Source organism: Loxodonta africana, chromosome 4 (genome assembly GCF_030014295.1).
Source record: "Loxodonta africana isolate mLoxAfr1 chromosome 4, mLoxAfr1.hap2, whole genome shotgun sequence".
Lineage (NCBI taxonomy): Eukaryota > Metazoa > Chordata > Mammalia > Proboscidea > Elephantidae > Loxodonta > Loxodonta africana.
Genome location: NC_087345.1, coordinates 88,595,315 through 88,622,557, shown reverse-complemented (window position 1 = coordinate 88,622,557; position 27,243 = coordinate 88,595,315). Strand labels below are relative to the sequence as shown.

General features: G+C 46.7%; 4 protein-coding genes across 7 annotated transcripts in view; 3 read left to right on the top strand and 1 right to left on the bottom strand.

Annotated features, from left to right (window-relative positions):
- The window catches only part of ESPL1 (extra spindle pole bodies like 1, separase), a 31,792-nt gene extending 29,836 nt beyond the window's left edge, over positions 1-1,956 (top strand). The window contains exons 26-31 of one of the 2 annotated variants that reach the window (XM_003405049.4): positions 75-245; positions 365-469; positions 660-775; positions 944-1,027; positions 1,151-1,315; positions 1,595-1,956. In XM_003405049.4, coding sequence (XP_003405097.2) covers positions 75-245; positions 365-469; positions 660-775; positions 944-1,027; positions 1,151-1,315; positions 1,595-1,796 — 843 coding nt within the window. In that variant the 3' untranslated portion in view covers positions 1,797-1,956. Of the gene's footprint in view, positions 1-74; positions 246-364; positions 482-659; positions 776-943; positions 1,028-1,150; positions 1,316-1,594 lie in introns of both variants that reach the window. The other variant, XM_023556974.2, reaches the window with a different exon arrangement.
- A 1,447-nt stretch (positions 1,957-3,403) lies between these two features.
- Positions 3,404-6,396, top strand: PFDN5 (prefoldin subunit 5). Its single transcript, XM_064284166.1, has 6 exons — positions 3,404-3,532; positions 3,736-3,838; positions 4,121-4,152; positions 5,168-5,242; positions 5,342-5,447; positions 6,187-6,396. Exons 1-6 carry the CDS (start codon positions 3,461-3,463, stop codon positions 6,261-6,263), a joined length of 465 nt encoding a protein of 154 aa, XP_064140236.1. The 5' UTR covers positions 3,404-3,460; the 3' UTR covers positions 6,264-6,396.
- Positions 6,397-6,595: 199 nt separating this feature from the next.
- Positions 6,596-13,418, top strand: MYG1 (MYG1 exonuclease). 2 transcript variants are annotated; one of them, XM_003405471.4, is made up of 7 exons: positions 6,599-6,858; positions 7,043-7,155; positions 9,720-9,879; positions 11,940-12,092; positions 12,212-12,334; positions 12,451-12,632; positions 12,773-13,418. In XM_003405471.4, exons 1-7 carry the CDS (start codon positions 6,643-6,645, stop codon positions 12,969-12,971), a joined length of 1,146 nt encoding a protein of 381 aa, XP_003405519.1. In that variant the 5' UTR covers positions 6,599-6,642; the 3' UTR covers positions 12,972-13,418. The 2 variants fall into 2 exon arrangements, with proteins under 2 accessions (XP_023412758.1, XP_003405519.1); XM_023556990.2 differs by lacking the exon at positions 12,451-12,632 and having other exon boundaries at positions 6,596-6,858; positions 12,773-12,886.
- Positions 9,879-26,730, bottom strand: AAAS (aladin WD repeat nucleoporin). Of its 2 annotated transcripts, none has more exons than XM_064284164.1 (16): positions 26,481-26,730; positions 25,758-25,885; positions 22,485-22,540; positions 22,082-22,173; positions 21,841-21,887; positions 21,480-21,578; positions 21,016-21,159; positions 16,171-16,291; positions 15,697-15,821; positions 15,476-15,536; positions 15,232-15,322; positions 14,928-15,021; positions 14,773-14,840; positions 14,543-14,624; positions 14,334-14,418; positions 9,879-10,299 (listed from the first exon to the last, which is right to left on the bottom strand). In XM_064284164.1, the coding sequence occupies exons 1-16, from the start codon at positions 26,601-26,603 to the stop codon at positions 10,255-10,257; spliced, it is 1,461 nt and encodes a 486-aa protein (XP_064140234.1). In that variant the 5' UTR covers positions 26,604-26,730; the 3' UTR covers positions 9,879-10,254. The 2 variants fall into 2 exon arrangements, with proteins under 2 accessions (XP_064140234.1, XP_003405520.1); XM_003405472.4 differs by lacking the exon at positions 9,879-10,299 and adding an exon at positions 12,980-14,205 and having other exon boundaries at positions 26,481-26,728.
- Positions 26,731-27,243: the final 513 nt, after the last annotated feature.

Below are 27,243 nucleotides of genomic sequence, written 5' to 3'. Positions count from 1 at the left end.
CTTAATTCTCTTCCACTAGCAAAAAGGCCACTGTGAGTGGGTGATGGCACCCACTAACCACTGTTCCCCTGCAGATCCTGCTCAGCGGTGCCAGTACTCTCACCCCTCAGGACATTCAGGCCTTGGCCTATGGTCTGTGCCCAGCCCAGCCGGAGAGAGCCCGAGAGCTCCTAAGTGAGGCAGTGGGACATCTACAAGGTCTGACAGTGCCAAGCAATAGGCACCTTGTCTTGGTGCTAGATAAGGTAAGGAGCTGGAGGCTGGAGGAGCAGATGGACAATGGGTGCTGTCCCATCCCTGTGCCCCTTCTGCCTGTTATGTATACCTGGCTGGGGACAGTAACCTCTGAGTACTTTTTGCCCAGGACCTGCAGAAGCTGCCATGGGAGACCATGCCCAGCCTCCGGGCACTGCCTCTCACCCGTCTGCCCTCCTTCCGCTTTCTACTCACCTACTCCATCATCAAAGAGGTGAGGCTCAAGGTATGGAGCTGGGGATGATTGGCTACTGGGGGAGACCTGAGGCAAGACACAGGCAGAATGCTCTAGAGACATGAGTGGGCCTTAGGAATGCGTCAGAAATGGAAAGGGGCTTGGAGCATGCCGGAACTTGGGCCTACTGGCCAGACCAGTATCCTGATCACCAGTGTCTCCTCCTCAGTCCGGGGCCTCATCAGTGCTGAGCCAAGGCGTGGATCCACGTAGCACCTTCTATGTCCTGAACCCTCACAATAACCTGTCAAGCACAGAGGAGCAATTTCGAGCCACTTTTAGCAGGTCAGAGGGGTGAGAGTAAGAAAGGCGGGTGGGAAGGGTAGAGACAACATGTCCTTTTCTCCAGAATTTTGCTGTAGTCCGCCTTCTACCTAGCGTCCCCTCCACCCTCTTTGCTTCATGACCCCTGCCATGCCATTCCCTGTTCTAACTGCTGCCTTTTCCCTGCAGTGAAGCCGGCTGGAGAGGGGTGGTTGGGGAGACCCCAAGCCCGGAGCAGGTGCAGGCGGCCCTGACGGAGCATGACTTATATATGTGAGTGCTCAGAGAGGGGGAGATGAGGGAAGGGGCATCCCAGGAGGGGACCACTGTGGTTTGCCTTGGGGCAGAGACACGATGCTGGTAGGTCAAGGCTCATCTCTCCCCTTTCTACTCTAGCTATGCAGGACATGGGGCTGGTGCCCGCTTCCTAGATGGGCAGGCTGTCCTGCGGCTAAGCTGCCGGGCAGTGGCCCTGCTGTTTGGCTGCAGCAGTGCGGCCCTGGCTGTGCATGGAAACCTGGAGGGAGCTGGCATTGTGCTCAAGTATATCATGGCTGGCTGGTGAGTCTTGAGGGGCAGGCCCATCCTGGGGCATCAAGACTCCTGCTCCCACTCCACCTTCTTTCCCAGCTTTGAACCCTGAACCTACCTCTCTTATGCTCTACTTTCTTCCTGTCTTAGCTCCCTGGCATGCCAGGACTTTTAACCCTTAGAACTCTGGGCCAAGGGAGTTCCTCATTAGTTCAGCCCTCTTTACTTACCCCATACACACCCAATCATGTTTTCCTATGTATTCTCTTTCAGAGCCCTTACTTTGTATTTCTTCCCTTCTCTTCCCAGCCCCTTGTTTCTGGGTAATCTCTGGGATGTGACTGACCGTGACATTGATCGCTACACGGCGGCTCTGCTGCAGGGCTGGCTTGGAGCAGGTCCAGGGGCCCCCCTTCTCTACTATGTCAGCCAGGCCCGCCAGGCTCCCAGACTCAAGTATCTTATTGGAGCTGCACCAGTCGCCTATGGCTTGCCTGTCTCTCTCCGGTAACCCATTGGAAGTGTCGTATCTCTGACAGAAGCCATGTGACTATTCTATCTCCAAACTTAGATTAAACCATTAGGCTAAATATTTTAAGTGATTTTCCCCGCTGTTTTATATGAAACATTTCCTTTCGACTTAATATAATAAAGATGTTATTTAAACTCTCTTTTATGCAACTCGTCTTGAGAACATTTAAAGACAAGATTACTGCCCCACTCCTACTATGTGGTATGTGGCACTTAAGTGAGTGGGAACAGATTGCAGGAATTCAAGTCTGAGAGCCTTGGGAAGACAAAGCCATTGAACAGCTGGTTTGGCCTGGCCTCAACAGACAGAGCTGAAGGAGAGAAGTGCATCAAAATACTCTTCAGTGGGGATAGAGGCCCAAGGGTAGAGATAGACTCACTGAGAGCATCTTGGCCAGTTACCATCATGTCTATATCCTGGGAGTGACACTAGCTTTAGTCCTCAGTTGCCCTGCCCCTCTCCTAAGTGGATATTAGAGACCAGCTATTCTCTTCCGAAGGTGCAGCTGTTACACTTGGCAGTGCCATGTACTATAGCAGCAGATTGTGTGTGGAATTCTGCTTATGGACTGTAAGCTCCTCTGAAGCACAAATAGCATTTTACATTCCATATATCCCTCCTAACTTATGTTTATCTGTATGTTAGCTGCTATTGAGTCCACTCCAACTCATGGACAACACGTACAACTCATGTACAACAGAACAAAATATTGCCTAGGCTTGTCATCCTCACAATCACCAGCATTTTCAAGTCCATCGTTGTGGTTATTGTGTCAATCCATCTCACCAAGGGTTTTTCCATCACCTTTGCTGGCTCTCTGCTTCACCAAATATGATGTCCTCTTCCAGTGACTGATTGATCCCTCCTGATGATGTGTCCAAAGCGAAACAATCAGACAATATTCTGTTGTGATCCATAAAGTTTTCCTTGTCTAATTTTCAGAAGTAGATCACCAGGCCTTTCTTCCTAGTCTTTCTTAGTCTGGAAGCTCTGTTCAAAACTGTGCACCATGGCTGACCCTACTGGTATTTAAAATACTGATGGCATTGCTTCCAACATCATAGCAACATGCAAGCCAGCACAGTAAGAAACTGGATGATGGATGCCTCATACAACACATGGTAAAATAGATTGCATTAATCAATAAACTCTGCTGTACTTGCTGGTTGACAATGGTACCTCCTTACTGTTCTCTCCGCCTCCAGACTCATATTCATTTGTCCAAAGAACTTGCTCCTTGCCTATCAGTCACTACCACCCACGTGGAGTAGCATACATTACGTTGCTTTCCAATACTGTGGTTTTAAGACCCGGCAGTGTTTTCATTCTGTTGTACACAGGGTCGCTATGAAACGGAATCAACTCAACAGTACTTGTCTTATTTTTAAGTTCCTGGATGGCAGGAGTCTTGTTTGCTACAACTTTACTGAACTAGGTTTAGGTTTCTTTATAGAATGAGCGTCGTTAACTTCTCTAACCAAACGGGAGCGCCGGAGAGGTTGCAGTCCCTCCTACCCTTCCGAGACGGAGGATCATAGAGATGTCCGGCGCAGCGAGGCCTCCCGGCGCAGCCATAGAGATGTGCAGTGGACGCCTAGAGCGTTGCCGGCGAACAGGCTTTCCCTTCGTTAGTCCTTCCCAACATGGCGCAGTCGGTTAATATCACGGAGCTGAATTTACCGCAGCTAGAAATGCTGAAGAACCAGCTGGACCAGGTGGGGACGGGCCCCTGAGACGCCCCCTTTTCCGCCTCATATCTCCCCTGCCCACACTACTCCGTCGCCCGCATTCCTCCCCAGTTTGGAAAGCTTCCCTTCCCAGCCGAAAGCCCCACCGCGTCCCAGGTGCCGCCCCCTCCCCGGCCGTGCTCCCCTCTTTCTCAAGCCCCTGTACGGACCCTGTTTCCCGTTATATGCAGGAAGTGGAATTCCTGTCCACGTCCATTGCCCAGCTCAAAGTGGTACAGACCAAGTACGTGGAAGCCAAGGACTGTCTGAACGTGCTGAACAAGAGCAACGAGGGTATGGGTTAGGCGGCTGAGGGCAACCTGAGGAATGTGGCAAGCCGGCTTCTCCTCTCGTACCACCTCCTAATCTAGTTTTCCTTACCTGAGGGAAGAAAACAATCCATTACATATTGTATACTGCTTCATGAACCCTTTGCATGTTGCTTAGCTAGAGCTGCCCCTGTTTCTGTTCTTTTCATTCTTTCTCTGGGTCCTGTGCCATGTTTGAACTCCCTTTAACGTCTTAACGTTGGAGCTGCCAACTTTCCCCAGGTGTTTGTCTTTATTGCTTTCACAGGGAAAGAATTACTTGTCCCACTGACGAGTTCTGTATCCTTTCGGCAAGAACTGCTCTCCTGCTTTCTCCTTTCCTTCCCTCTGGGGAACAAAAGGGGGGAAGGTAATTTTGATTATTCCACGGTCCCCCATGATTTTGAGAACACCCCTCTTATTATACACACTTCCCTTTTGCTGTTTGAAGATATTAATGTAATATGGAGATAAAACTGGGGGTTTACATTTTGGCTAGTAAACTAGGTAGAAGACACGAGCAATAGAAGAATAGGATATAGAAACTGTTCCTAAACTGCGGTCGCTAAGCAACAGGGATCGTGTCCACCTGTTGAGTGTTTTACTTGCATGAGCAGGTTATGGCGGTACAGCGTTTGTAATCTGTAGTCTGAGAACTGACAGGCTAAAAGAACTGCTCTCCTGCCTTCTTCCTTTCCCCTGGGGAAAAAAGGGCCGGAAGGTAGTTTTGATTACTCCACAGTCCCCCATGATTTTGAGAACACTCCTCTTATTATACACACTTTCCAGCTCCCCTATCTAACTTGGGGCCAACATCCAGCTAACAGCTTGTGAGTACCAGGGAATACATAGACTTGAAGTGTGATAGCACTGTAGTGAAGGGCTAGCAGTGTAGTTGGGAATGGTTAAATAATGAACATTAAATCCCTTAGGAATTATCTAGTCCATGGTTGGAGATGTTAAGGGAAAACAAGGCTGACTTTTCACTTTCACTACGCTAGAGCAGTGGGAAAACATTGTGTCTAGACTTTCTGGAATAGCTAATATGAAGTCTTAATGAAAACTGCTTGGAGGGTGGGGGATGGGGTCAGGGCAAGAGAGTGTTCCATCTTATGTCATTTTCTCCATAGGGAACCAACTTTTCTCTGTCTTTCCCCATCTGGAGTTTAGAGGTATAGTTCTCAAGCCTCTAGATTATTCAGTACCTGTGTCTCAGCATTTTAGAAAAGAAGTGTCTTAGGAGGTCAAGTAGGCTGGCTGACAGGGAACCAAGGGTAATGCTAGGCGAGTTTTTCCCTTAATCCTTGCTTCTCAGATGTATGTCCCTGGGAAACTACATGATGTGGAACATGTGCTCATCGATGTGGGAACTGGCTACTATGTAGAGAAGGTGAGCTGGAGGAAACGTGGATGCCCTTCTAAACAGGGAAATATCTAAGGTGCAGCATGAGGTCTGCTCTTATCCCCCATTAACCTCTGACCTATGTAGACAGCTGAGGATGCCAAGGACTTCTTCAAGAGGAAGGTAGACTTCCTTACCAAGCAGATGGAGAAAATCCAGCCAGCTCTGCAGGAAAAGCATGCCATGAAACAGGGTACGCTTGGCCTGGGGCACCTCCTGACACTGTTTTTGACCTCCACGGTAAAGAACGTGGATTGCAGGGTGAATCATGGGTGTGTTCCTTTTGCTAAATTAAAACCATGTTTTTGTATCTCTTTCTATGGTGCTTTCACATATCATTCTTTAGATCTGTGTTACTCTTTCAACCTATGTACCCACTATTTGTAGATCCCTGGTTGGGTGCTTGAGAAATTTGGAGGAGGGAAATCATGTCTGTGTTCTTGTGGAGCTCCTATCTAATTGGAATAGAATGGCAGGAAAGAAACATAGCCCAAACGAATACTAGCAATTGTAGCCCTGGCTGTGCGTTGAATCACCTGGGAAGTTTAAAAAGCAAGCCTGGGTCCACTCCCGGCCAACTAAATCAATCTCTGGGAATTGTTCCCAGGGGTCAGTGTTTTTTAAAAGCTCCCCAGGTGATTCTGTTGCAGTCAGGACTTAGAACTACTTCTAAAGGCAAAAATCTATCACATTATAATTTTCTGGTTATGTCTGACTCATTAAAAAATAGATTTGCTCATTCGTTAATGTATTGATGACTTAACACATTGTAGGATCTGAATTTGTGTTACTGTGTGTCTCCCACAGTGGATCACTGTGTTAAAAACTTTATTAACAAACTGTAAATAGTGGTCTGCCTTCAAACCTGTCATTTTTCCTTACCTCTAGGTTAGGTTCTGACCAGGGTCTTACTCTTCCTTTTTCGTCCACAGCTGTTATGGAGATGATGAGCCAGAAGATTCAGCAGCTCACAGCTCTGGGAGCAGCTCAGGCCACTGCCAAGGCCTGAACTTGTTGCAGAAATAGAGCTGAGGGACCCTGCTTCAGGGGCCTGGGACTCTGTGGGCATGGCTTCTTAGGGCGGGGGCGGGGGTCTCGTCGAGCTTGTGTTTAACGCTAATAAAAGTGCCAGCTGGCCAGAATGTTTTTGTTTTTGCATTAATCAGGGACTAGGAATGGGGTGGTCCAGTGGGGGAGGTAAACCGAGGTGAAGCGGAGTGTATCTTGGCGACTCCACCCAAGGGGCCCTTCGAGGAGCTGAGAGTCTGTGCTGGCCCGCGAGTTCTTGCCAGGCCTGTTGCCGTGGGAACGGCCGGCAAGCGGAAGTGGGGTCGCAAGGGAACTTCCTATTCCGGGTCGGCGCCCCGCTTCCCCGCCGGGGGATCTGCATGGGCCACCGCTTCCTGGGCCGTCTCGTACCGCTGCTGCAACTGCTGCCGCCCCTGCAGGCTCGGCGCCGCATGCTCGGCCCAGTGTCTGTCCCGCCCTACAAACGTCCCCGTGGCGACTTCATGGCACCACCCCGAATTGGGACGCACAACGGCACTTTCCACTGCGACGAGGCGCTGGCATGCGCGCTCCTTCGCCTCCTGCCCGAGTACCGGGTACAGTCCCACAAAACTGATCCTGGTCCCACCCAACTGCCTCCGGGGCGCCCCAGCCCGTTCCTGTCACAGGGTCCCTCGTAGCTCTTCAGCGGCCCGAGCACCCTGCCTCCCCCGGAAACCCAACGTTAATCGTCTGCCCGCGCGACTCCGGCAGCCTCCTCATCTCCTATGTCACCCGCAGGATGCAGAGATTGTGCGGACCCGGGACCCCGAAAAACTGGCCTCGTGTGACATAGTGGTGGATGTGGGTGGCGAGTACGACCCTCAGAGACATCGATATGACCATCACCAAAGGTGGGTTTCCGGATCCCATTTCCTTAACCTCCTTGACTTTATCTTCCCTTCGTGCTCTGCTTCAGCTGTCCATTACCGTGGTCCCTCTCAGCAGAGGGAACTGCCTTATTGAAATCAAACTCCTTTGTCTCTCTGGGACTATAGCCTTCCATCCATCCAGCTGCCTGCCCTTTACCCATCTACCTGTCCTTGGACTTCCCTGAGCCCTCAAGTCAGCCCACATCTCCCTAGGCTCCCCAGCAGTCAGTCCCTCAGGCCCCTCCTGACTTACCTCCTTCTTTGGCTTAGGCAGGCTTTTCTCCCACCAGCACAGCCATCACCCCAAGTAATACCTTATCTGGATTAATCCATTCTGCCTTTGCTGCCCCGTATCAGGCTGGTTGGGCCCAGTAATTGTGGACGCAGGATGGTTCGGATGTGTATACTCTCCTACTTCACTTAGACTCTTCCACTGGGAAATCTTTCTTGTCCGAGGGTAGTCCATTATCCGCATTGCCATTCGATCCTTTTTCCCTCTCTTCAAGCCCCTATCTCATCAAACTCCCTCCATGATTGTCCCTGCCTCCTGCTTAAAGAAAATTGAGCTTTTCCTTCATGGACTCCTCAGTTTCCCACTCCTGAACACCCTCAGCCTCCTCCTTCCAATTGAAGCAAAGTGTCCCCTTCTGTTGGAGGTCAGTCCTTTGCCCACGTTTCTGTTACTTTGTCCTCTGGGACTTCCTGTCATGATTCTCCCACCAGTGTTTTCTACTTTTTCTTCTCTGCTGCCTAAAACTTTGCTCAAGCATCTCCCATCTTGAAAACAAAGAACTGAATTTTAAAAAAAGAAAGAAAACCCTCTCTGAGGCATTATGATGATGTTTTAGGTTTTTTTTTTTTTTTTTAAACACTACTTATTACTTTTATAAATGGTGTCTGGAGGGACGTGTCCCTCTAGTTAGTCTAATCGCTTGCCCTCATTTCTCTAAGCTACTCTTTTTACTCTTCAAAAGAATACCTGACCCTGGCTCCACCTCTTCCCATTAGATTAATTTCCATCCCCAGCCTGCTGCAGTAGTTTTTACCTTGTCGCTCCATTGGAACTGCTCATGGAAAGGGCACCCGTGGCTTCCACACCAAACTAGAGTTGCCTCAGGGTGTTACCTTAACTGACCTTTGTGGGGCACTTGTGGCACTCCTTTTTGCCCCCCCCCCTTTTTTCTTATAGTTCTTTTTTATATACATTTTAACATAGAAAAACCAAGCCCACTGCTGACAAGTCATTCTGACTCAGGCACCCCGTAGGGTTTCCAAGGCTGTAAATCTCTGCGGAAACAGACTGCCACATCTTTCTCCTGAGGAGCAGCTGGTGGTTTCGGACCACCGATCTTTTGGTTAGCAGTCGAGTGCTTTAACCACTGTGCCACGAGGGCCCCCTAATTTTGACATATCTAGAATATAAAACATAAGATGGTTACCTATGATCTTATGTCCCAAACTAAGAACTAGAACATTACCATTACCTTTGCCTCTGTACCTGTGTACTTCTTCCTGTCGCGTTCCTTGCCCCACCCCAAGCAAGCAGTATCCTGAATTTTGTATTCGTCATACCTTTGTTCTTGGGTAGTTTTAACACATGTGAGTCTTTCCATAAACAACACATTGTTTGGTTTTGCTTGTTTTTGAACTTTACCTGGGGGGTTATTATATCACTAGTCTTTATACCAGATGTATATTTTATAATTAATTTTTTGTATTTACTCAATAGTTAATCAAAATCATTAAAACAAAAGTGAGCTCCTTAGGTGTTTCTGATGGACTGGTATCTGGAAATCACAGCGGTAGTTTCTGCTTCTTTACCACATCTGTCACACCTATTCTCTGTTCCACTGCTGTTCAAATTCTGCTTTCCTCACTCACCTTCATCATCGCAGGTAATCTCTTCCTGCATCCATTCTCCACACTGGCTGGCACAGTCCTTTTTCGAACATGCACTTGCCTGCTAAAAAATCCCTCTGTGGCTTCCCATTAACCTACAAATAAAGTCCAAGCTTGTTAGCATGGCATCCAAGGCTTGCCGAGATCTGGCCCTGCCTGCCGTTACAGCTTTATCTTTTGCCACCTCCTTCTCACACCCGAGCTGGCTTTCATGCAGTTGTGTGAAGAGACCTGTCTCTTAGCCCTTGCACATTTGTTCCCTCTGCCTGGAATGCTATTTCTCCTTCACCCCATGTCTGTCTGGTGAATACCCACTGATTGATCTTTTAGGACTGACCTTAAAGGTCTTTTCTCAGGAGCGTTTCCTCATCTCCTCCGTTTATAATCTCTCTAGAGCACTTGCTTGGTTGGTTGTGTGTTTGTCTGCCTCCAGCTGATGGTGAACTACTTGAAGGCAGGGAGACTCCAAGCCAAGGTCCATGTTGACTCCCGAGGAAAGTCAAAGCTCTCCCAGCTGAACTTTTGCCTCCCAGCTGGTGCAATACTTTCCACACGCCCTACCCTATAAGTGTCTGTGCATGTACAAACACTGTGGGGTAACTGGGGCCAGCCCCTTCACCTCAGCCCCATCTCCCTGTGCTCCTCAGGTCTTTCACTGAGACCATGAGCTCCCTATCCCCTGGGAAGCCTTGGCAGACCAAGCTGAGCAGTGCAGGACTCGTCTATCTGCACTTCGGGCACAAGCTGCTGGCCCAGTTGCTGAGTACTAGTGAAGAGGACAGCATGGTGGGCACCCTCTATGACAAGGTGGGACCTAAGGACAGAGATGCCCCACATGCATCTCCACCGGGTCAGCAGGGAGAGGTGCTCACACAGCACTCAGACTTGGGTCTCAGGTGGTCAGGGTTGCAGGCCCCAGCACTCACCCTTTTCTCAGTCAGGTTCATCCTCTCACAAGGGGATGGTAAAGCTCCCCCACCTATGTCCTGGGATGGTCTGTGAGTAGTGGATGAGATAATATGTGGGGAAGGGCTTTGAAAACCATAAACAGTGTTTCCCAGTCTTTTTCTCGACCTGACACACAAAAAATGGCTGCACAGGACATTTGGGTAAACAGAGGCTGCTTATGTTTGGTCTCATATGGTAAGCTCGGCTGGGAAGGGTTTGATTATGACAGTATCTTCAGGTTCCACCAGTGTCCCCTGCAAGCAGCGCAGCGGTTTCCTGCTGTTGGAGAAGGAACAAGGCTATTGGTCCTGGCATGCATGTTGGATCAAACAAACAATGCTGTACCTACAGGCCCTAGCATCCTATGAATTCAAAAGCAAACCTCCAATTCAGTCTTTTTTTTTTTCTTCGCATGTAGGCTACTGAGATCTGTTTTCTGTCTTGGTTGGCCTGTTTTCTGCCCCTTATGGCACAGCTTTAGTATGCACCAAAAAAGTGAAGAAATAGGAACAGGCTAAATAAAGCTTTTGGAATACCAAAGTTTTAGACTGCCTGGATCAGTTTTCACTTCCACTGCTGAGGGGTTTCTAAGCAACTGGCTAAATTAAACCCAAGTTTTAATCAACCATCATGTTGCGCTTCAGACCAAGAGATGCTTGGTACAGAGAAACTTCTTTTTTTGGCTGTCCCTGAGAGTAGCACTTTTTCTCTATACCACAGGTATGTTGATATGTAGGCCTATTTGAAGAGCATATTTACAGGAAAATACTGACCTAATTGAAATAGTTCTTACCCAAAAACTCTTGAGGTCACATGAATGCTCACACAGTAGAATTATTGACTGTAGCCAAAAAATGGAAATCATCCAAATGTCTATCCACTGACAAATGGCTAAACAGAATGTGTTATATCCATATAACAGTGTTATCTGGCCGTAAGGAGGAATGAAGTACTGCTACATGCTATAACATGGGTGAACCCTGAAAGCATTGTTGAGCGAAAGAAGCCAGACACAAAATGTCACACATTGTATGATTCCATTTATATGAAATGTCTAAAACAGGCAAATCCATGGAGATAAAAAAAATAGATCAGTAGTTGCCAGGGGCTGAGGAGAGGGGAGATGGAAGGCAACTGCTAATGTATGGGTGTTGTTTTTGTTTTTTTTTTTTTTTAAAGAAAAGTGTTCTGGAATTAGATGGTAGTAATGGTTGTGCAACACTGTGAATATACTAAAAATGACTGAATTGTATACTTTAAAATGGTGAATGTTATGTTACATGAATTTTATCTCCAAAAATTCCATTAGGGTTTGTAAGATGGTATGTTCTGTTCCTATAATTTCTTCTGCTTTCTTAGCTGAAATTTTTCTAAAATTAAACACACACTCTTGAAACATTGTCCTCCCATTTCCTAGTTGAGGCTCAGGAGATATAGCAACTGCCGATGTCATATGGCACATTAGGGGCTTCCCTGGGACTGCATTCAGCTCTTCACATCTAGTCCAGCAGTCATCCTTTCTCCCACCTGCCTTGTGTGTTTGGCCAGTCCCTCCTGTACCTCATTAATGCCATCTTAATAGCCTCCTCTCAGCCTACCTGGAGACTTATTCTCCTTCAGCCGTAAGGATCCACTCCCACAGACTCCCTCGAGGAACTTGAGACCTTCCTTGTTCAAGAGTCAGCACGCATGCCCCTCCACACACACACATGCTGACCCTGGCTCAAGCTTTCAATAATGGAGCAAGCACTGGTTTAGAAATTCCAGTCCCAGCACTGTTAGGTATCTGACCTTGAGCAAGTCGCTGAACTCCCCAGTTCCCTTTCCTCACCCAGTTGGTGCTGAGAGATCCCCACAGGGCTATTCTGAGGATTAATGAAGGAGCATGTATGAATGTACTTTGAAACCTGCCACCCTAGATGTACGAGAACTTCGTGGAGGAGGTGGATGCAGTGGACAATGGAATCTCCCAGTGGGAGGAGGGCGAGCCTCGATATGCAGTGACCACTAATCTGAGTGCGCGAGTTGCTCGACTTAATCCCACCTGGAACCAGCCCAACCAAGACACGGAGGTAGGGAGGGCCCCAGGGGAACCTCAGAGGAAGAAATGGGAGCATTTGTCCCTTCTAAACCCTAGGAAAGTCAAAAGTTTGGGCCGGTACTATAGTTCCGACTCCCCCATGATTTCCAGGCAGGGTTTCAGCGTGCGATGGATCTAGTTCGAGAGGAGTTTCTGCAGAGACTAGACTTCTACCAGCACAGCTGGCTGCCGGCCCGGGCCCTTATGGAAGAGGCCCTGGCCCAGCGGTTCCAGGTACAGGCGTGGGCAGAGCACTGTGGGTAGGGGGCCGGTGACAGCTGACAGGCGGTGGTCACCAGGGGCTCCTGTTCTACCTTGAACCCTTTAGCCTTGCCCCACTTCCCTTTCAGGTAGATCCAAGTGGGGAGATAGTGGAACTGGCCAAAGGTGGATGCCCCTGGAAGGATCACCTCTACAACCTGGAATCTGAGCTGTCCCCTCCAGTGGCCATTGCCTTTGTTATCTACACTGACCAGGCTGGACAGTGGCGGGTACAGTGTGTGCCCAAGGAGCCCTACTCATTCCAGAGCCGGTGAGGCCCCAGACCCTGCAGATCTTTAGGCCTATCTCAGCCCTTAGTGGTTACCAACATTGGCTCTGCTCTGTTCCCCTCCCTCTCAGTTCCTCAAGTTTGCGTTTCCTCCCACCAACTCCCTTTCTGCTCACTTGTAGGCTGCCCCTGCCAGAGCCATGGCGGGGTCTCCGGGACAAAGCCCTGGACCAGGTCACCGGGATTCCTGGCTGCATCTTCGTCCATGCTAGTGGCTTCATTGGTGGGCACCACACCCGAGAGGGTGCCTTAAGCATGGCCCGTGCCACGTTGGCCCAGTGTTCAGCACCTATGCCTCCCACAAATCCCTTAGTCCAATAAAATGTCTCTCTCATACTGATCAAGTCCTTGCCTCATCATTGCCCTACACCATTCTGGGAACTTGCTCAAACGTGAGAAAAGTTAAAGATCTATTATGTGTCAGGTATTTGCTAGGTTAGGTACTTCCCTCACGATGTTTTCTGAACCATGCTGTCCTCGTTCAAAGACCAAGGCATCTGCTGAGTCTCAGCTAGGAATCAGGAGAGCAATGGCCTCAAGAATTTATGGGCAGAAACAACCCAAGAGTCCATCAATAGATGAACAGATAAACAAAATGTGGTATATTCACACAGCCATGAAGAGAAATGAACTTCTGATACATGCTATGGCATGAATGAACCTTGAAAACATACTAAGTGAAATTAGTCAAACACAAAAGGACAAATGTTGTGTATGATCACACTTACATGAAATAACTAGCATAGGCAAGTACATAAAGACGAGAGTTTATTAGTGGTTACTGGTGACAGGTGGAAGGGGTTAACTGGAAAAGTATTAAGGAGTAATGAGTTTAAGAGTGATGAAAAATTTGGAAACAGATTGTGGTGATGGTCACACAACATGAAGGTAATTAATGTCACTGAACTGTGTAAAAATGGCTACATTGGTGAATGGTTTGATACATTTACTACAATAAAAATTTTAAAAATTTATAGGTAGACCAAATTGATTTAAAAAAGTGGCTAAAAAGGGACAGAGCCAGGATCTTGACCCAAAAACCATGCTTTTAAAAATTTCCTCCATTACACCCTATTGCGGAGCCCCTGGGTAGCCCAAATGATTAAGAACTCAACTATGAGTGGAAGCCTTGTTCAAACCCACCCAGAGGCACCTTGGGAGACAGGTCTGGCAGTCAGCTTCTGAAAGTCACAACCTCGAAAACCCTATGGAGCAGTACTCTGCACATACGGAGTCTCCATGAGTCGAAGCTGACGGCAACTAACATAAAAAAATAGCCACTGCCAACTCCCTGAAAACACAGAGGTCTGGTAATTGAATGAAAAACAATGAAAGTTTATTAGGGGTGGGAGTGGGACGGAGCAGGCAGTGGCCCTGGGAGAGAGTCCCAAGGGGCAGAGGTTGGAGATGTCTCGGTAAAGAGGGGCAGGTCATGAATAGAGCCTCCGCCCCCAACTGGGGGATCCCGGGACCAGCCAAGCACTGGGCTAAACCGTGGAAACTGTGCATTGACAAAGTACAGAGGGATGTGGGCAATTCGGCCGGTGGACCAGCACTGAAGAGAAGAAAGAAAAGCCAGTCAGAGCCTGGGGCTCGAGGCAGGTCACGTGGCAGAGCCACAGCAGCCCAAGCTCTGAGCTGCTCTACCCCACCCCAAGTGTCCCAGCAGCCTGGCCTACTCACCACGCTGAGCAGGGCCCCTTTGTTGAAGGAAGGATGGAAAGTGATATGCTGGGCATGAGCTCCTGGCTCCCCCTGGATAATGCCACTAGAGGAAGGAGGAGGAAAGGTGAGCAGGCCAAGTAGAGGCAGAAGAGGGGCAGTAGAATGTGGGCTCGTGGTGGAAAGGCTGGTGACATACCCAGACCTCTAATGGCCTGCCCGGCACTTACCAGGGAAGTAGCTCAAACACAGGGCTGTTACGAGTGCGAAAAAGGAGGATGACTGGTTTACCACCCTGTACCCGTGGATTTCCTACAAGAAACAGGTCAAGGGATTAGGAGGAACTCTGGAGGCAGAATCCCAGGGCAGGGGCAGCAGAGAACTGCAGGCCAGGATATAGACACGATCAATGGGAAAGATGGCTGTGGACTAAGCATCTCCCTTCCTCGCCAGCTCTTACCTTTCATGAGCACAGCCAGACGCTCCCCGCTGGGGTCCCAGACCATGGAGTGTGCCTCTCCCCCAAGTCTATGGGCCAGAGCAGTAGGTTGGGGGGGCTCAGCATGGTTCCTCCCATCTCCCTTAACACTGGCCCACCTCACCCACCCAGCTCACCTCCTCTCTCCATCTGGTGTCTGTACTGTTGTCTCAGACAGATCTGCCACAATTGTTGCTGACTTCGCACCTCCAACACACCCCTTTCCCTCACCTGTGGAGCAGAGCAGGGGCTCTTAAGTACAGGAAACAGGAGCTTCTCACTGGCCCCCCTCCACCTCCCTATCACAGGCATCAACACCTCTGAAGTACCCTAAGCTTCTATACTTCTCTTTATCTCTCAGTATAGCATTTTGCAGATGGTTCCTGCCTCCCTCTGACCACCCCAGATACTGTGCATCCTGAAATGTTGCCAGTAACTCACCACAACGTTCTGGAAATGACAAGGAGTAAATCAGTGGTTCTCCCAATACAGTGAACAGCAGTCGGCTTCCATCTGGGCTCCAGCAGCCAGTCTGAGGTACAGGAGCAAAGGCAGGGGAAGGAGTCTACAGGGGAATCTCAGAGGAAAAGAAGCAGAGGAGGTAGGGGGCCAGGCTTGAGGGACCAGGGGCCCATTGGAATCACCACTTGCTCCGCAGTTTCTGTGAATCATAATTCCCTCTTACCTGACAGCGCCCCGACAGCGTAGGCCACCTCTCACAGGTCCACATCTGGGCCTCCCAGACTCTGAGCCAGAGAGAGGCAGGTCACAGCTTAGGGCCTCTCGGTTCCAAAATTTAGACCTACCTCACTCTGTCAGTCCCAGGGTCAGGGCAAAAAATGAAAACAGGGACAGAAGGTTCTGCCTGCATTCCTTTTCTTGCCCTCCTTCTGCCCTTCCACTCACCGAAAGACAGCTGACGGGGTGGTAGCCAGGACCTTGCTGCCATCTGGGGACCAGAGCAGGTTGGTAACCCCACCTCCTCGGAACCAGGGAAGGGGAACACAGGTCTCTGTTGAGACATCCCACACCTAGGAGAGTGAGGGCAGGAGAGTGAGGCCACGGAAGCTCAAGCATCCCTATCATCTCTTGTTGACAATGGGCTGCTCTTTCTAGGCACGAAGAACCAGAAAGGGGAGGAAGTAGAAAAGGGGTGTTAAAACAGGATGAAATTGGTTTATGCTTCCAATTATAGCATGCAAATTTTAAATCTGAGGAGTCTGCATGGTAGAAGCTCCTTCACTGGGTAAGTTTAGGACTAAATGGAAAATTATCCCTCTCCTTCCCCAGTGGTATTTTCCATCACCAGGCAAAAAACATTCTTTCCTCAAGACTGAGGGGTGACTGAAATGACCATAAGAGGTATGGGGACCAACTCACGAGGACAGCAGCATCCACAGGTGAAGCTGAGAGCAGCCGGCCCCCGCTGGGGGCCCAGGCCAAGCTGGTGACAGGTGTGTGCCCAGGGTGAGAGAGCACTTGGGCACAACCAGAAGAGGGTCTGCCAGGGAAACAAAGGGTGTGGAATCAGAAGCAGACGAAAAGAAAGCCCTGTGATTCTTTTCCTTGACTCCTTCTAATAAAACCTCCCAATCCCAATGGCCACTCTGAGCTCAAATTCAGTTTGAGGAAAAGGAGTAAGGATCATGGAAAAAAAAGGGGAGGGGGGAGAACAAAGTCACCACCAGGTCTACAAAGAATGGGCAAGCTGCATGTCTGAGGCTGGTGTGAAAGAGGATTAGTTTTCACTCCAGCAAGAAGGCCTCGGGGAAAATAAAGATCTCTGACCAGTAAAGCACTTTCTAGTGCTGAGTTGAGATGTCATGCCTTGTCCTAGGCAAGAGACCTCTCCCCATAGGACCATTTAGCCTGGGGCTCTTGGGATTGCCTATGATGTTACCTCAAGGTTCCAACCTCTTCTCTTTCTGGATTATCTGCCACTCCTCAGAAAACATCCTGTGCTCCAAAACCTGCCTTTCTTTGTCAGAATTAGTCTCCCTCTTCTGTGTTCCCAGGGTCTTCTGCCTCTGTCATAAGGATGCTACATGTGGCCCACCCACATCACTGGGCTGGGAACTACCTGAGGGCACCAGCTGACTATTTAGCTTTGCATTTCCAGAGTCACACACTTTTCCTGACAGGTCCAAGCTACTACCTGAATGAATGCCACCCTCTTCCTTTTCCACCTAACTATAACCACTTTTAGCCTCAATGAGCTATCATGGCACTGATCTACAACTTATCCTTTTCAACTTTACGAGAGATCACAGGTATCTTTTCAGGTTAGTTCATGGAGCTACAGCTCATTCTTTTCAATGGCTTGACTATATTCCACTGAATAGATGAACTATACTTCACTCTATCATGCCTCCACAAATGGACTTTTAAAAAATAAGTATGCCAACAAATTATTTTCTAAAAAGTTTGTATCAACTATGTATAACATTATCTGTTTTCCTACTCTTGCCAGTACTGGGTATTAACAAACCTCTTAATTTAAAAAATACAATCATTCTGAATAGATGAGAAATATTCTTCTATATTTTCTTCTGGTGTTTTTACTTATTTTTTTCCTTACTTATTTTCACATTTAGTTCTTTTGTCTACTTGGAATTCATTTGTATATAAAGTGTAAAGCAGGGGCCTAACTTTATTATTTTTTTAAATGGATAGCCAATTTTCTCAACACCATTAAAAAAAATCTAAACTTTTTTATTGCACAGAAAAGCCAGATTTATCATCACATAAATTTCTATATATTTTTAGGTCTCAAGTCTGTTGCTGTCATGTGCCACCAAGTTGATTCTGACTCATACTAACCCTGTAGGACAGAATAGAACTATCCCATACAGTTTCCAAGGCTGTAATCTTTACGGAAACAGACCGCCACATCTTTCTCCTGCAGAGCGGCTGGTGGGTTCAAACCGCTGACCTTTCAGTTAGCAGGTGAGGGTTTAACTACTGTGCTACCAGGGCTCCTTTAAGACTGTTCAAAGAAAACCCACTGCTGTTGTGTCAATTCCAACTCACAGTGACCCTGTAGGAGAGCAGAACTGCCACATAGGGTTTCCAAGGTCATAAATCTTTACGGAAGCAGACTGCTAAATCTTTCTCCTGCAGAGTGTCTGGTGGGTTCAAACTGCCTACCTTTCGCTAGCAGCCAAGCACTCAATCACTGCACCACCAGGGCTCCTTAAGTCTGTCAGGGGATGTTATTCTGTCACATCTGTTTGTCTATTCTTGTGCCAATAACTTTCTATTATGGTAGCTTTGTAAAATATTTTACTACTAGTAGGGCAAGTCTCCCCTCACTATTCTTCCTTTTCATAATTTTCTTGGTAGTTCTTCCACATTTATTCTTTCATAACAACTAAATATCAGCACATGGAATCTAGACTTTCTGGAGCCATGGAGGCTGGATGAGCCCCAGAACTACTGTCCCGAGATAATCTTTAAACCTTAAACCAAAAATATCCCCTGAACTCTTCATAAAACCAAATAATAGTTTAGCTTAACTAGTAATTAGTAATGAGCATTATGCTCTTCTAAGATCTATCTATATGGGATCAAATTGACAACAGCAACCCAAAAGATTACATAGGAATCACAGGGGGCAGTGAGTTTATGTTAATGGGGGAGGAACAATTCAGAAAAGGAGGGTGAGAATGGTTCAGCAACACGAAGAACGTGAATTATACATGGAGAAACTGTTGAATTGGTGTATGTTTTGATGTGTATATTCTCAACAACAAAAAGAAAATAAATTATTTTTTAAAAAACTAAGTATCATTTTGTCCAGTCTACAAAAACAAAAACCCAGTTGAATTCTGATTGGAAGTACATATAACTTTACATCTTGATGATTAGATTTTCTTATCCAGGAATATAGCATGTCTCTCCATTTATTCAGCTCTTGTTTAATATTCAATAACTTTCTTCATATGTCCAATAAATCATTTATTCCTAGTAATTTAAAAATTGTTGTACCTATTGTAAACAGAGTATTTTTTTCATTTCAATTTCCCAACTGATTAGTATTAGTATAAAACCACCCAAAACCAAACCCACTGCTGTCGAGTCAATTTCAACACACAGCGACCCTGTGGGACAGAGTACAACTGCCCCATACCGTTTCCAAGGAGTACCTGGTGGATTCGAACTGCCAACCTTTTGGTTAGCAGCTGTAACTCTCAACCACTATGCCACCTGGGTTTCCAGCTAGTATAAAGGAAACTATTAATTTTAGATTTCTTATATCCTGTTTCCTTATTAAATTTCTTGTTAAAGTTTTTTTAGTTGTCTGTTGTATCTAAGTATGAAAGCATATTATATTCAAATAAGAATAATTTTCTTTTTTCAAAATTTTGTTTCATTTTCTTGTCTTAACTGTACTCACTAGATCCTTGAAAAATAACATTGGTTAAAAACGATGGTAATGGAATGTTTTTATCTTGACTTTATTGGAAATACCTTTAGTGTTTCATATTTCACTATTTAATATGCTAGCTACTGATTTTGGTAAATACTCTTAGGTTTAGGTTGTCTCTTTCTATCCCTATTTTACTTTTTACCTTATGTTTTCAACTGGAATGTCTGCTTTTTGAGAGGGTCATTTATTGATATAAGGTTTTCCTCCTTTAATTTGCTAATGTAATATAAATCATATTAATAGAATCTCCTAATGATAGTCTTTAATTTCCGGAAAAACCTACTTGGTTAAGATATCTTTTTTTTTTTTAAACATGCTTTTGGACTCCATTTACTAATATCTTATTTAGGATTTTTTATCTATCTTATACTGCGCCTTTAGGTATTAGGATAATATTAGCTTTATAAAAATAAATCGGGATTACAAAGAATCAAATTGACAACAGCAACTTGAAAAATTAGAAAACTTAGGGGGCAGTTAGCTTATGTTAATGTTGGAGAACACTCTGAAAAAAGAGGGTGAGAGTGGTTATACAACTTGAAGAATGTAATGAACGTCACTGAATTTCACATGTAGAAATTGCTGAATTGGTATACGTTCTGTTGTGTATATTCTCAACAAAATAAATCAGAATGGATTCTGAAACCGAAAGAGGATGTTAATGAAAAAACTCGTGAAATCCAAATAAAGTCTGTAGTTTAGTTACTAAAAAACCAAACAACCAAACCTGTTGGCACTGAGTCGATTCCAATTCATAGTGACTCTATAGGACAGAGTAGAACTGCCCCACACAGTTTCCAAGGAGCAGCTGGTGGATTCAAACTGCCGATCTTTTGATTAGTAGCTATAGCTCTTAACCGCTACGCTACCAGGGTTTCTGGTTTAGTTAATAATAATGTACAAATGTCAGTTCCTTAGTTTTGACAAATGCAATATGATGCTATGGGTGGAGAAACTGGATTAGGAGTACAGTAAAACTCTGTACTACCTTTGCAACTTTTTTAAAAGTCTAAAATTATTCCAAAATAAAAAGTTTATTAAAAAGAAAAGGTAAATAAATTGGGAGGCTTTCCAAATTTTTCTATGATCTGCAATAGTTCGAATAACAGAGACCATCTATTTTCTGACAATGAGCTACAACTGTCTTGTAAAATAATCCCTGCCTGGCATCTTTTTTAGTGGCAGAGCTCATCTTTTTCAATTTCGAGAGTTCAAAGTGGTAATTTATACTTTGCTAGAAAAGCAAACATTTCCTTTAGATTTTTTAATTTGTTGGCCTAAAATTGTATATAATATTCTTTTACAATTTTTCTCTCTTATTCCGTATCTGTGGTTATCTTTCCCATTCTGAAAATAACATACTTTGGCTTTCTCTTTCTCCTTAAATAAGCTGGCCAAAAGGTTTTCTTCTTTATTCATAATTTAAAGAACCAGTTTTTGGTTTTATATTTACTTAGTTCTAGTGGAGATTTTCACTGGTTTCAGCTGATACCCATCTTCGTTCCCTCCCCCCCTTCCTTTACACCTGCATCTCACAGTCCTGTGGAAGAGACAGTCTTTCCACTCCATGATCCCCACAGATACACTCGCCTCACAATCCCAGAAGCCCTTGGTTCTATTCCTTCTCTAAATTAAAGCAATTTTGGCATTTCCACCCTGATCTTAGGTCTGCTTTTCCTATAGCACTGGAAGTTCTATAGTGACAAGGATCATCTTCCAGACCTCCTTACCACCCACCACCCCTAACATTGCTGCAACCCTTAGGCCAAGGTAACAAAGAGGCTGTAAGCACTCACCGTGTAGATAAGGAGGTAGGATCCAGGGTCCAGATGAGAATGCAGCTCTGGCAGGCCACAGCCAAGACAGAGGCACTGAGGGGCTTCCAGGCTAGAGCTGCCACATTTCGCTGCAGCCGGTGCTTCAAGGAGGGGACTATAGTGCTGAAGTGAAAGCGCAGGGGACTGAGCCAAAGCAGGGACACAAAGCAGACTCAGGGGACCCAAGTGCAGTGGAGGAGGGAAAGCCACAGAGAAAAAAGTCAATCCATCCAAGGCTCAGGGGTATTGTGGGACAGAGGACAGTGTTATCAAGATTAGATCCTGAAAGTGAATATGCCCAGTTATGCAGCCTCCCTGGCCCAAGCTCTGGAAGGAGCCCTGTGGAACAGATTCAGGAACTAAAGAACTAGTAGTTCCCTTGGGACCTGGGACCAAGGCTGGATCGGGAGGGGAGACTGATCTCCAAGAATGCCCCCACATACCTGTTGGCATTATACACACGGATTGAGTCATCTAGCAGTGCCACTGCAAACTTGTTGGTGTGGGGATGCCATGCAAAGACCCGCAAGCAGCAGTGGTTCCTGGGGTAGGAGTGAGCATGAAGAGTCTGGACCTGGACCTGGACCTACCCATACACCAACCCAGAAACTCAGATTCCCTTTGACCTGAAGAGACAGTTGTTTTTTCTTTTTCCTTCCTCTTTTGGAAGTACGATGAGTGAGAGTATGGTGAGCAATCAGGAAAGAGGTGGAGGGAGTCTCTGCCTTGACTTTCCTTTCCCCCCAAAAAATTCCAAGATTTGGGACTTGCTTCCCACAAAATCCCAGAGCTTGTTACACTCACCAATTTGTGACTTGGGCAAATTCAGCAATCAGATCTTCGCTCCTAAGCTGTAAGGACAGCCAGATAGAGGACACACTAGGACAAAGGTAGCTCATCCCTTCAATGTGCCCAATGGGGAGATGAACCACTCCCACCCTCTGTGGTCTTCCCCCTCACTGATTCGTCTCGTCCAACCCTAACCTTAAGAGGTGGAAATAAAAAAATGGACTGGGGGGAGGACAGAGGAAAAAGCCAAACTTACAGACAAATGGGGAAATAGGGACCCATGGAGGGAGGAGGCCCATCGATAAAGTGCCAGTGCCCAGCTGGATGCCATCTTCACCCACTCAAACACTGTGGGGTTGAGGAAACAGCTGTGATTAAACTGTTCACAGGGCCCTTACTAGACACCCTCTTAGGCCAGGGACAAGTACTCCCCAGGTCCTTCTGCCCAGTTAGCGCTCCGGACACCTCACTCTGGGATACGTGAGGCAAGTAGGGAGAGAGAAGAGATGATGATACCAGTATAGACAACTTGGTCAGGACAAACAGGGTTAAACAGGAAGGGGCTGGGCCAAGCGGTGTTAGGGGGAGGAAGTTCAGGGAGAATATGGAGGAGAGATACCAGCCATGACACTAGAGAAGGCTGGGGAAAAAATACTTACCTTCTTCCTCTGAGTTTGCAATTTCATTCAGCACCCCAAAAAGGCCCACATCACGCCTGATGAGGAGAGGAAGCTGTGAGTGAGATTCCTCTAATTTCTTCAGTCCGCCTCTATAAGTTTCATTCATTCATTCAATAAATATGAATTAAAAACAAGGGCACACGCAGTTTATTGTATGTCGATTATGCCTCAATAATAAAAAACACGGTTAGCATTTAAGCCCTCACTCAAACAAACAAGCAAAAGGTTTGTATAGCAAGTGTGTCTAATAGTATATAAATGTTGAAAGGACACCACAGAGAACTTACAAAAATCAGATGGCTTACTGGGAAGCAGTTCTGTGTGAGAGCTTTTGAGTCACACAAACTGAACTCAAACTCTAGCATCTCTGCTTCCTACTTGTATGATCTTAAGAGAGTTACTGAACCTGCCTTTGCTTTAGTTTCTTCATATGACAAATGGGGATAATAAAAGTACCTACCTTATAGGGTTGTTATGAGGTTTAAATGAGATAAAAATTCTTGTGAAGTACTGGCATGTAGTAAGTACTGAATAAATATAAATTGCAATTAGAAAAAACAAAAGCACTCACATTTAATGAGCGCCAACTATGTTCCAACCAAAATCTGTTGTCATCAAGTCAATTCCAACTCATCGCAATCCTACAGGACAGAGTAGAACTGCCCCAGAGGACTTCCAAGGAGTAGCTGGTAGATTCAAACTGCCAACCTTTTGGTTAGCAACCCCGTAGCTCTTAACCACTGTACCACCAGGGCTCCAACTATATTCCAAGAACTTTATATAGTGTCCTTTTATTTAACTATCACACTAATCTGGTGAATCGCTTTATGCCCATTTTACAGATGAGACAACTAAAGCTCAGAGGTCTTACAGGGCTTTGTGAGCAGGTCAAGATGTCAGGACTTGCTTTAAGACAGTGAATGGAAAGCCATGGAAAAGTTTTAAGCAGAGGAATAAACCTATCACACTAACATTTTAGAAAGATCAGTCTGGCTGCAGATTGAGGGGGCCAAGAATGAAGAGAAGGAGATCAGTTAAAAAGCTACTTCAGGAATTCAGAAAAAAAGTGAAAGGGTTATGAACCAGTAGGGATGGAGACTGGAGAGAGAGATAGAATTGGAATGAACAGAATTTGAGGACTTATTAGACATTGGTAGTGAGGGAGAGAGGATCATCAAGGGTAACACCTAAGTAATAACTGTAACAGCTAATACTGCTTGAGCATTTCAAGGTGCCAGGTGCTGGGCTGGGTGCTTCACGGGCATTATCTAGTTTAGTAGTCATGACAACAATCGGAATAGGTAACATCTACATTTTTAGATGAGAGAACAAGACACAATGAAGTTAATTAATATGATCAAGGTGACCCGATGCGTAAGCAGCAAAGCCAGGATCCAACCCCAGTCTGTCTACCCCAGAGCTACATTCAAAACACCTGCTCCTGCTACAAGACAAAAAATGATACTGGTGAGGAGTGGGCTTCTTGGATCAAGTAGACACATGAGACTATGTGGGCAGCTCCTGTCCAGAGGGGAAATGTGAAGGCCGAGGGGGAAAGAAGCTGGCTAAATGGACACGAAAACACAGGGTGGAGAGAAGGAGTGTGCTGTCTCATTAGGGCGAGAGCAATTAGGAGTATATAGCAAGGTATATAAGGTTTTATATGAGAGACTGACTTGATTTGTAAACTTTCACTTAAAGCACAATAAAAATTAAAAAAAAAAAAGAAACACACCTGCTCCTGAACAAATGGTGAGGCTGTTCTTTGAGCTGACAAACCCAGTAAAGAAAGTATGGGGAGGGAAATGAAGAGACTGATTTTGAATATGCTGAGTATGTGAAAAACCAAAAACCAAACCCACTGCTGTCAAGTCGATTCCGACTCACAGCGACCCTATAGGGACAGAGTAGAACTGCCTGACAGAGTTTCCAAGGAGCGCCTGGAGGATTCGAACAGCCGACCTCTTGGTTAGCAGCCGTAGCACTTAACCGCTACGCCACCAGGGTTTCCTGAGGGTGTGATGCCTGTGGAATACCCAGTTGGGGGTGTTTGGCAGACAAGTGAAGACCCAGGAGCATCAATCAAAGAAGTCCAGGGAGAAAAGGTAGTACTAATGAAGAGGGCTGGGATAGAGCTCCAGGAACACCAACATTTAAGGGACAGCAGGGAGAAAAGACAGAGAAAAAGCTGAGAAGCAGTAGCCAGAAAGGCAGAAGGCAAGAAAGAGCCCAGCACTGAACAGCTTTTTAAGCAATGAATTAATGTGTAACCTCACTCATAAAACCAAACCCAACCCATTGCTGTCAAGTCGATTCTGACTCATAGCAACCCTATAGGACAGGGTAGAACTGCCCCATAGGGTTTCCAAGGAGCACCTGGTGGATCTGAACTGCCAATCTTTTGGTTAGCAACAGTAGCTCTTAACCACTACGCCACCATGGTTTCCACTACACTCACAGACACATGCAAATTAAACTGTACTGCAATACCAAATATCAGTGGTTGATAACACATGTGGTGGGACACAGGCACTCTCATACCTGGCTGGTGGGACTGAACATATATGCTATTTCAACAGAAGACTAGTTGGCAGCAGTTCATAAAATTACAAATGAACATATCATTTGAACCCAGCAACTTCATTTTTCTAGGAATTCGTCATACAGATAACAAGAGTTAACAATTAAAGAGATCAGTATGTGCCAGGAACCGTTAAGTGATTTATGTGTATTAACTCATTTAATCATCACTACAACCTTGTAAAATAGAACCCACTTTACAGATGAGAAAACTGAGGGACAAAGTGATTAAATTACTTGTCCAAGGTCACACAGCTAGAAAGCGGCACAGCCAGGAACTGAACCCAGATAGTGGGGCTTCACTCCCACATGTGCAAAACGAATGACCTAGCGTCTGAGATTATCCAAATACCTAACCTAGCTGAGCTTCAGGTAAAGGCTCTGAAATGGTAAGGACATGAGATGGGGACAGGTGGCAGGGAGCAGGTTCACAGGATCAAAGTAGAAAGGAAGAATGGCAAATCATTCGAGATGAAAAGGAAGTACTGTTGCACAGCCTTGAGTTCTGTAACAAAGAGTGATAACTTGGTATGATTAATGATATATGGTTCTGAGCAAGAGCGAGTTTGAATGAAACAGCCTTTTAGAGAGCAGCCCAAGGCGGAGGGGCCGTAAGCTCACTTTCCCCAGATCTGCAGGCCCTAGCCCAGGAGACCCTTTGGCATGCCTCACCAACTGTTAATGCATCTCTTCCAGACTCGCTCCCGGTGGTGAATGAAAGCCGTTCTTGTGCCATGGTCCAGCCTCCCAGGAGTCTTCAGAGGATCCTTAGCCAGGTGTAGGACCGGAAGGTTGATCCACTACAGCCCAGAAGTTAGGGGTGTGACAGTGAGTCAGTCTGTTTCCCAGATCTCTGCTGAACTCCCTGCCATCTCCAACCCATGGCTGGGCTAAGGGTAGGAGACTCCAGGGACCTGTTTCCCATTTCCAAGGATTTAACGCATATGGAAGTGGGAAACAGGTCTTAGCTCTTTCTCTCACGTAGCAAACGCTCAATAAATGTAAATTTCCCTTCCCTTTCCAAGGAACGCCGGGAAAACTAAATTCCAGGTTGTGCCTTCAGTTCTCGTAGACTGCCCTAACATTTCAATGCTGTCCATGACGTCACCGCCTACTCTCCCCACTTTTCTTCTGCACCCTCACATCCCCTGTAGTCGCCCTCATTCTCTCCATCCACCGAGGCCCACCCCACAGTTCCTTAGCATTCTCAGCATCCCTCATCCTCAAACCCCGATCCTAAAACACATTTCGGCCCCTTCTATTCCTTTGCCCCGGCAAGGCTGTTTCTAGTCCACCAGTCTTACCCACCCCGCTCCCACCATGCTGCCTCTATTTCCTTATTCTCCCTGCCTCTGCCCCATTTCTGTAGGTCCCCTCCCTCATCGCCCTGACCACCTGGCCCCGGAAGTCGGGAGGCGGGCTCTCATAGCTATTGCCTGTCACCAGCTCGTTATTGTGCTCGTATAGGGTGACTTGACCCCTCGACGGCGGCGGAGGGAACAACCCCAGGGAGCACATCTTGCCGGGCCCGGGGAAGTCTGAAGTTGGCTAACTGCGAGTCCGCGCCGGCGCGAACCCCGTTCTTCCCACTCTTATTTCCCGGGCTAGATTCGGATGCGGACGGGTAGCCGCATGGTACAAACAGCGTGCAAACCTCAAAGAACGTAAAGAGAAGAGCGACAGGGAAGAAGGGCGCGTGCGCGGTCCCCGGGCCAACTTCCGGAGCTTCCTCGCTGCCCTCCTGTTGGTCCGCGGAGGGCGGTGGGACGCGTCCGCAGGGTCAACCCCTGGTTAAAGGGACTAAGCAGCTCTTTTCCTGTCAGACTGCTGTTTTTCCCAGGTCCGAACTCCCCAACACGTTCTCCCACTCTCTCAGCTCTCGGAAAACCCAAAATAAACCACGTTAGGGAAATATTGAATTAAACCTTCCCAGGCCTGTGGATCTCCCAGAGGAAAATACAGGCAGCTGGCTGAAAAGCTGAGGGAAAAGCCTCCGGAAGGGAAGCCAAAGGGGAAACCTTGGGAGAGACCGTGCTGCCCCTGCAGGAATCCAGGGCCCACAAGGTTAGGTGTCCTGGAAGGGAAAGTGGGAATAAGTGGAAAACAGCAACATTTCCGGGGTACTTATTACGATGTTGTTGTTAGTTGCCATCAGTCA

What these genes read in the sequence shown, in the direction of transcription:
- PFDN5 (XM_064284166.1), top strand. Translation starts at nt 3,461, where the DNA reads ATGGCGCAGTCGGTTAATATCACGGAGCTGAATTTACCGCAGCTAGAA. An exon ending in TGAAGAACCAGCTGGACCAG is followed by an intron (nt 3,533 to 3,735) that starts GTGGGGACGGGC and finishes CGTTATATGCAG; the next exon opens with GAAGTGGAATTCCTGTCCAC. An exon ending in CTGGCTACTATGTAGAGAAG is followed by an intron (nt 5,243 to 5,341) that starts GTGAGCTGGAGG and finishes TGACCTATGTAG; the next exon opens with ACAGCTGAGGATGCCAAGGA.
- MYG1 (XM_003405471.4), top strand. Translation starts at nt 6,643, where the DNA reads ATGGGCCACCGCTTCCTGGGCCGTCTCGTACCGCTGCTGCAACTGCTG. An exon ending in AGCCCAACCAAGACACGGAG is followed by an intron (nt 12,093 to 12,211) that starts GTAGGGAGGGCC and finishes CATGATTTCCAG; the next exon opens with GCAGGGTTTCAGCGTGCGAT. An exon ending in CCCTACTCATTCCAGAGCCG is followed by an intron (nt 12,633 to 12,772) that starts GTGAGGCCCCAG and finishes GCTCACTTGTAG; the next exon opens with GCTGCCCCTGCCAGAGCCAT.
- AAAS (XM_003405472.4), bottom strand. Translation starts at nt 26,603, where the DNA reads ATGTGCTCCCTGGGGTTGTTCCCTCCGCCGCCGTCGAGGGGTCAAGTC. An exon ending in TGCAAACTCAGAGGAAGAAG is followed by an intron (nt 22,174 to 22,484) that starts GTAAGTATTTTT and finishes TCAACCCCACAG; the next exon opens with TGTTTGAGTGGGTGAAGATG. An exon ending in TCTGGCTGTGCTCATGAAAG is followed by an intron (nt 14,625 to 14,772) that starts GTAAGAGCTGGC and finishes TGTTTCTTGTAG; the next exon opens with GAAATCCACGGGTACAGGGT.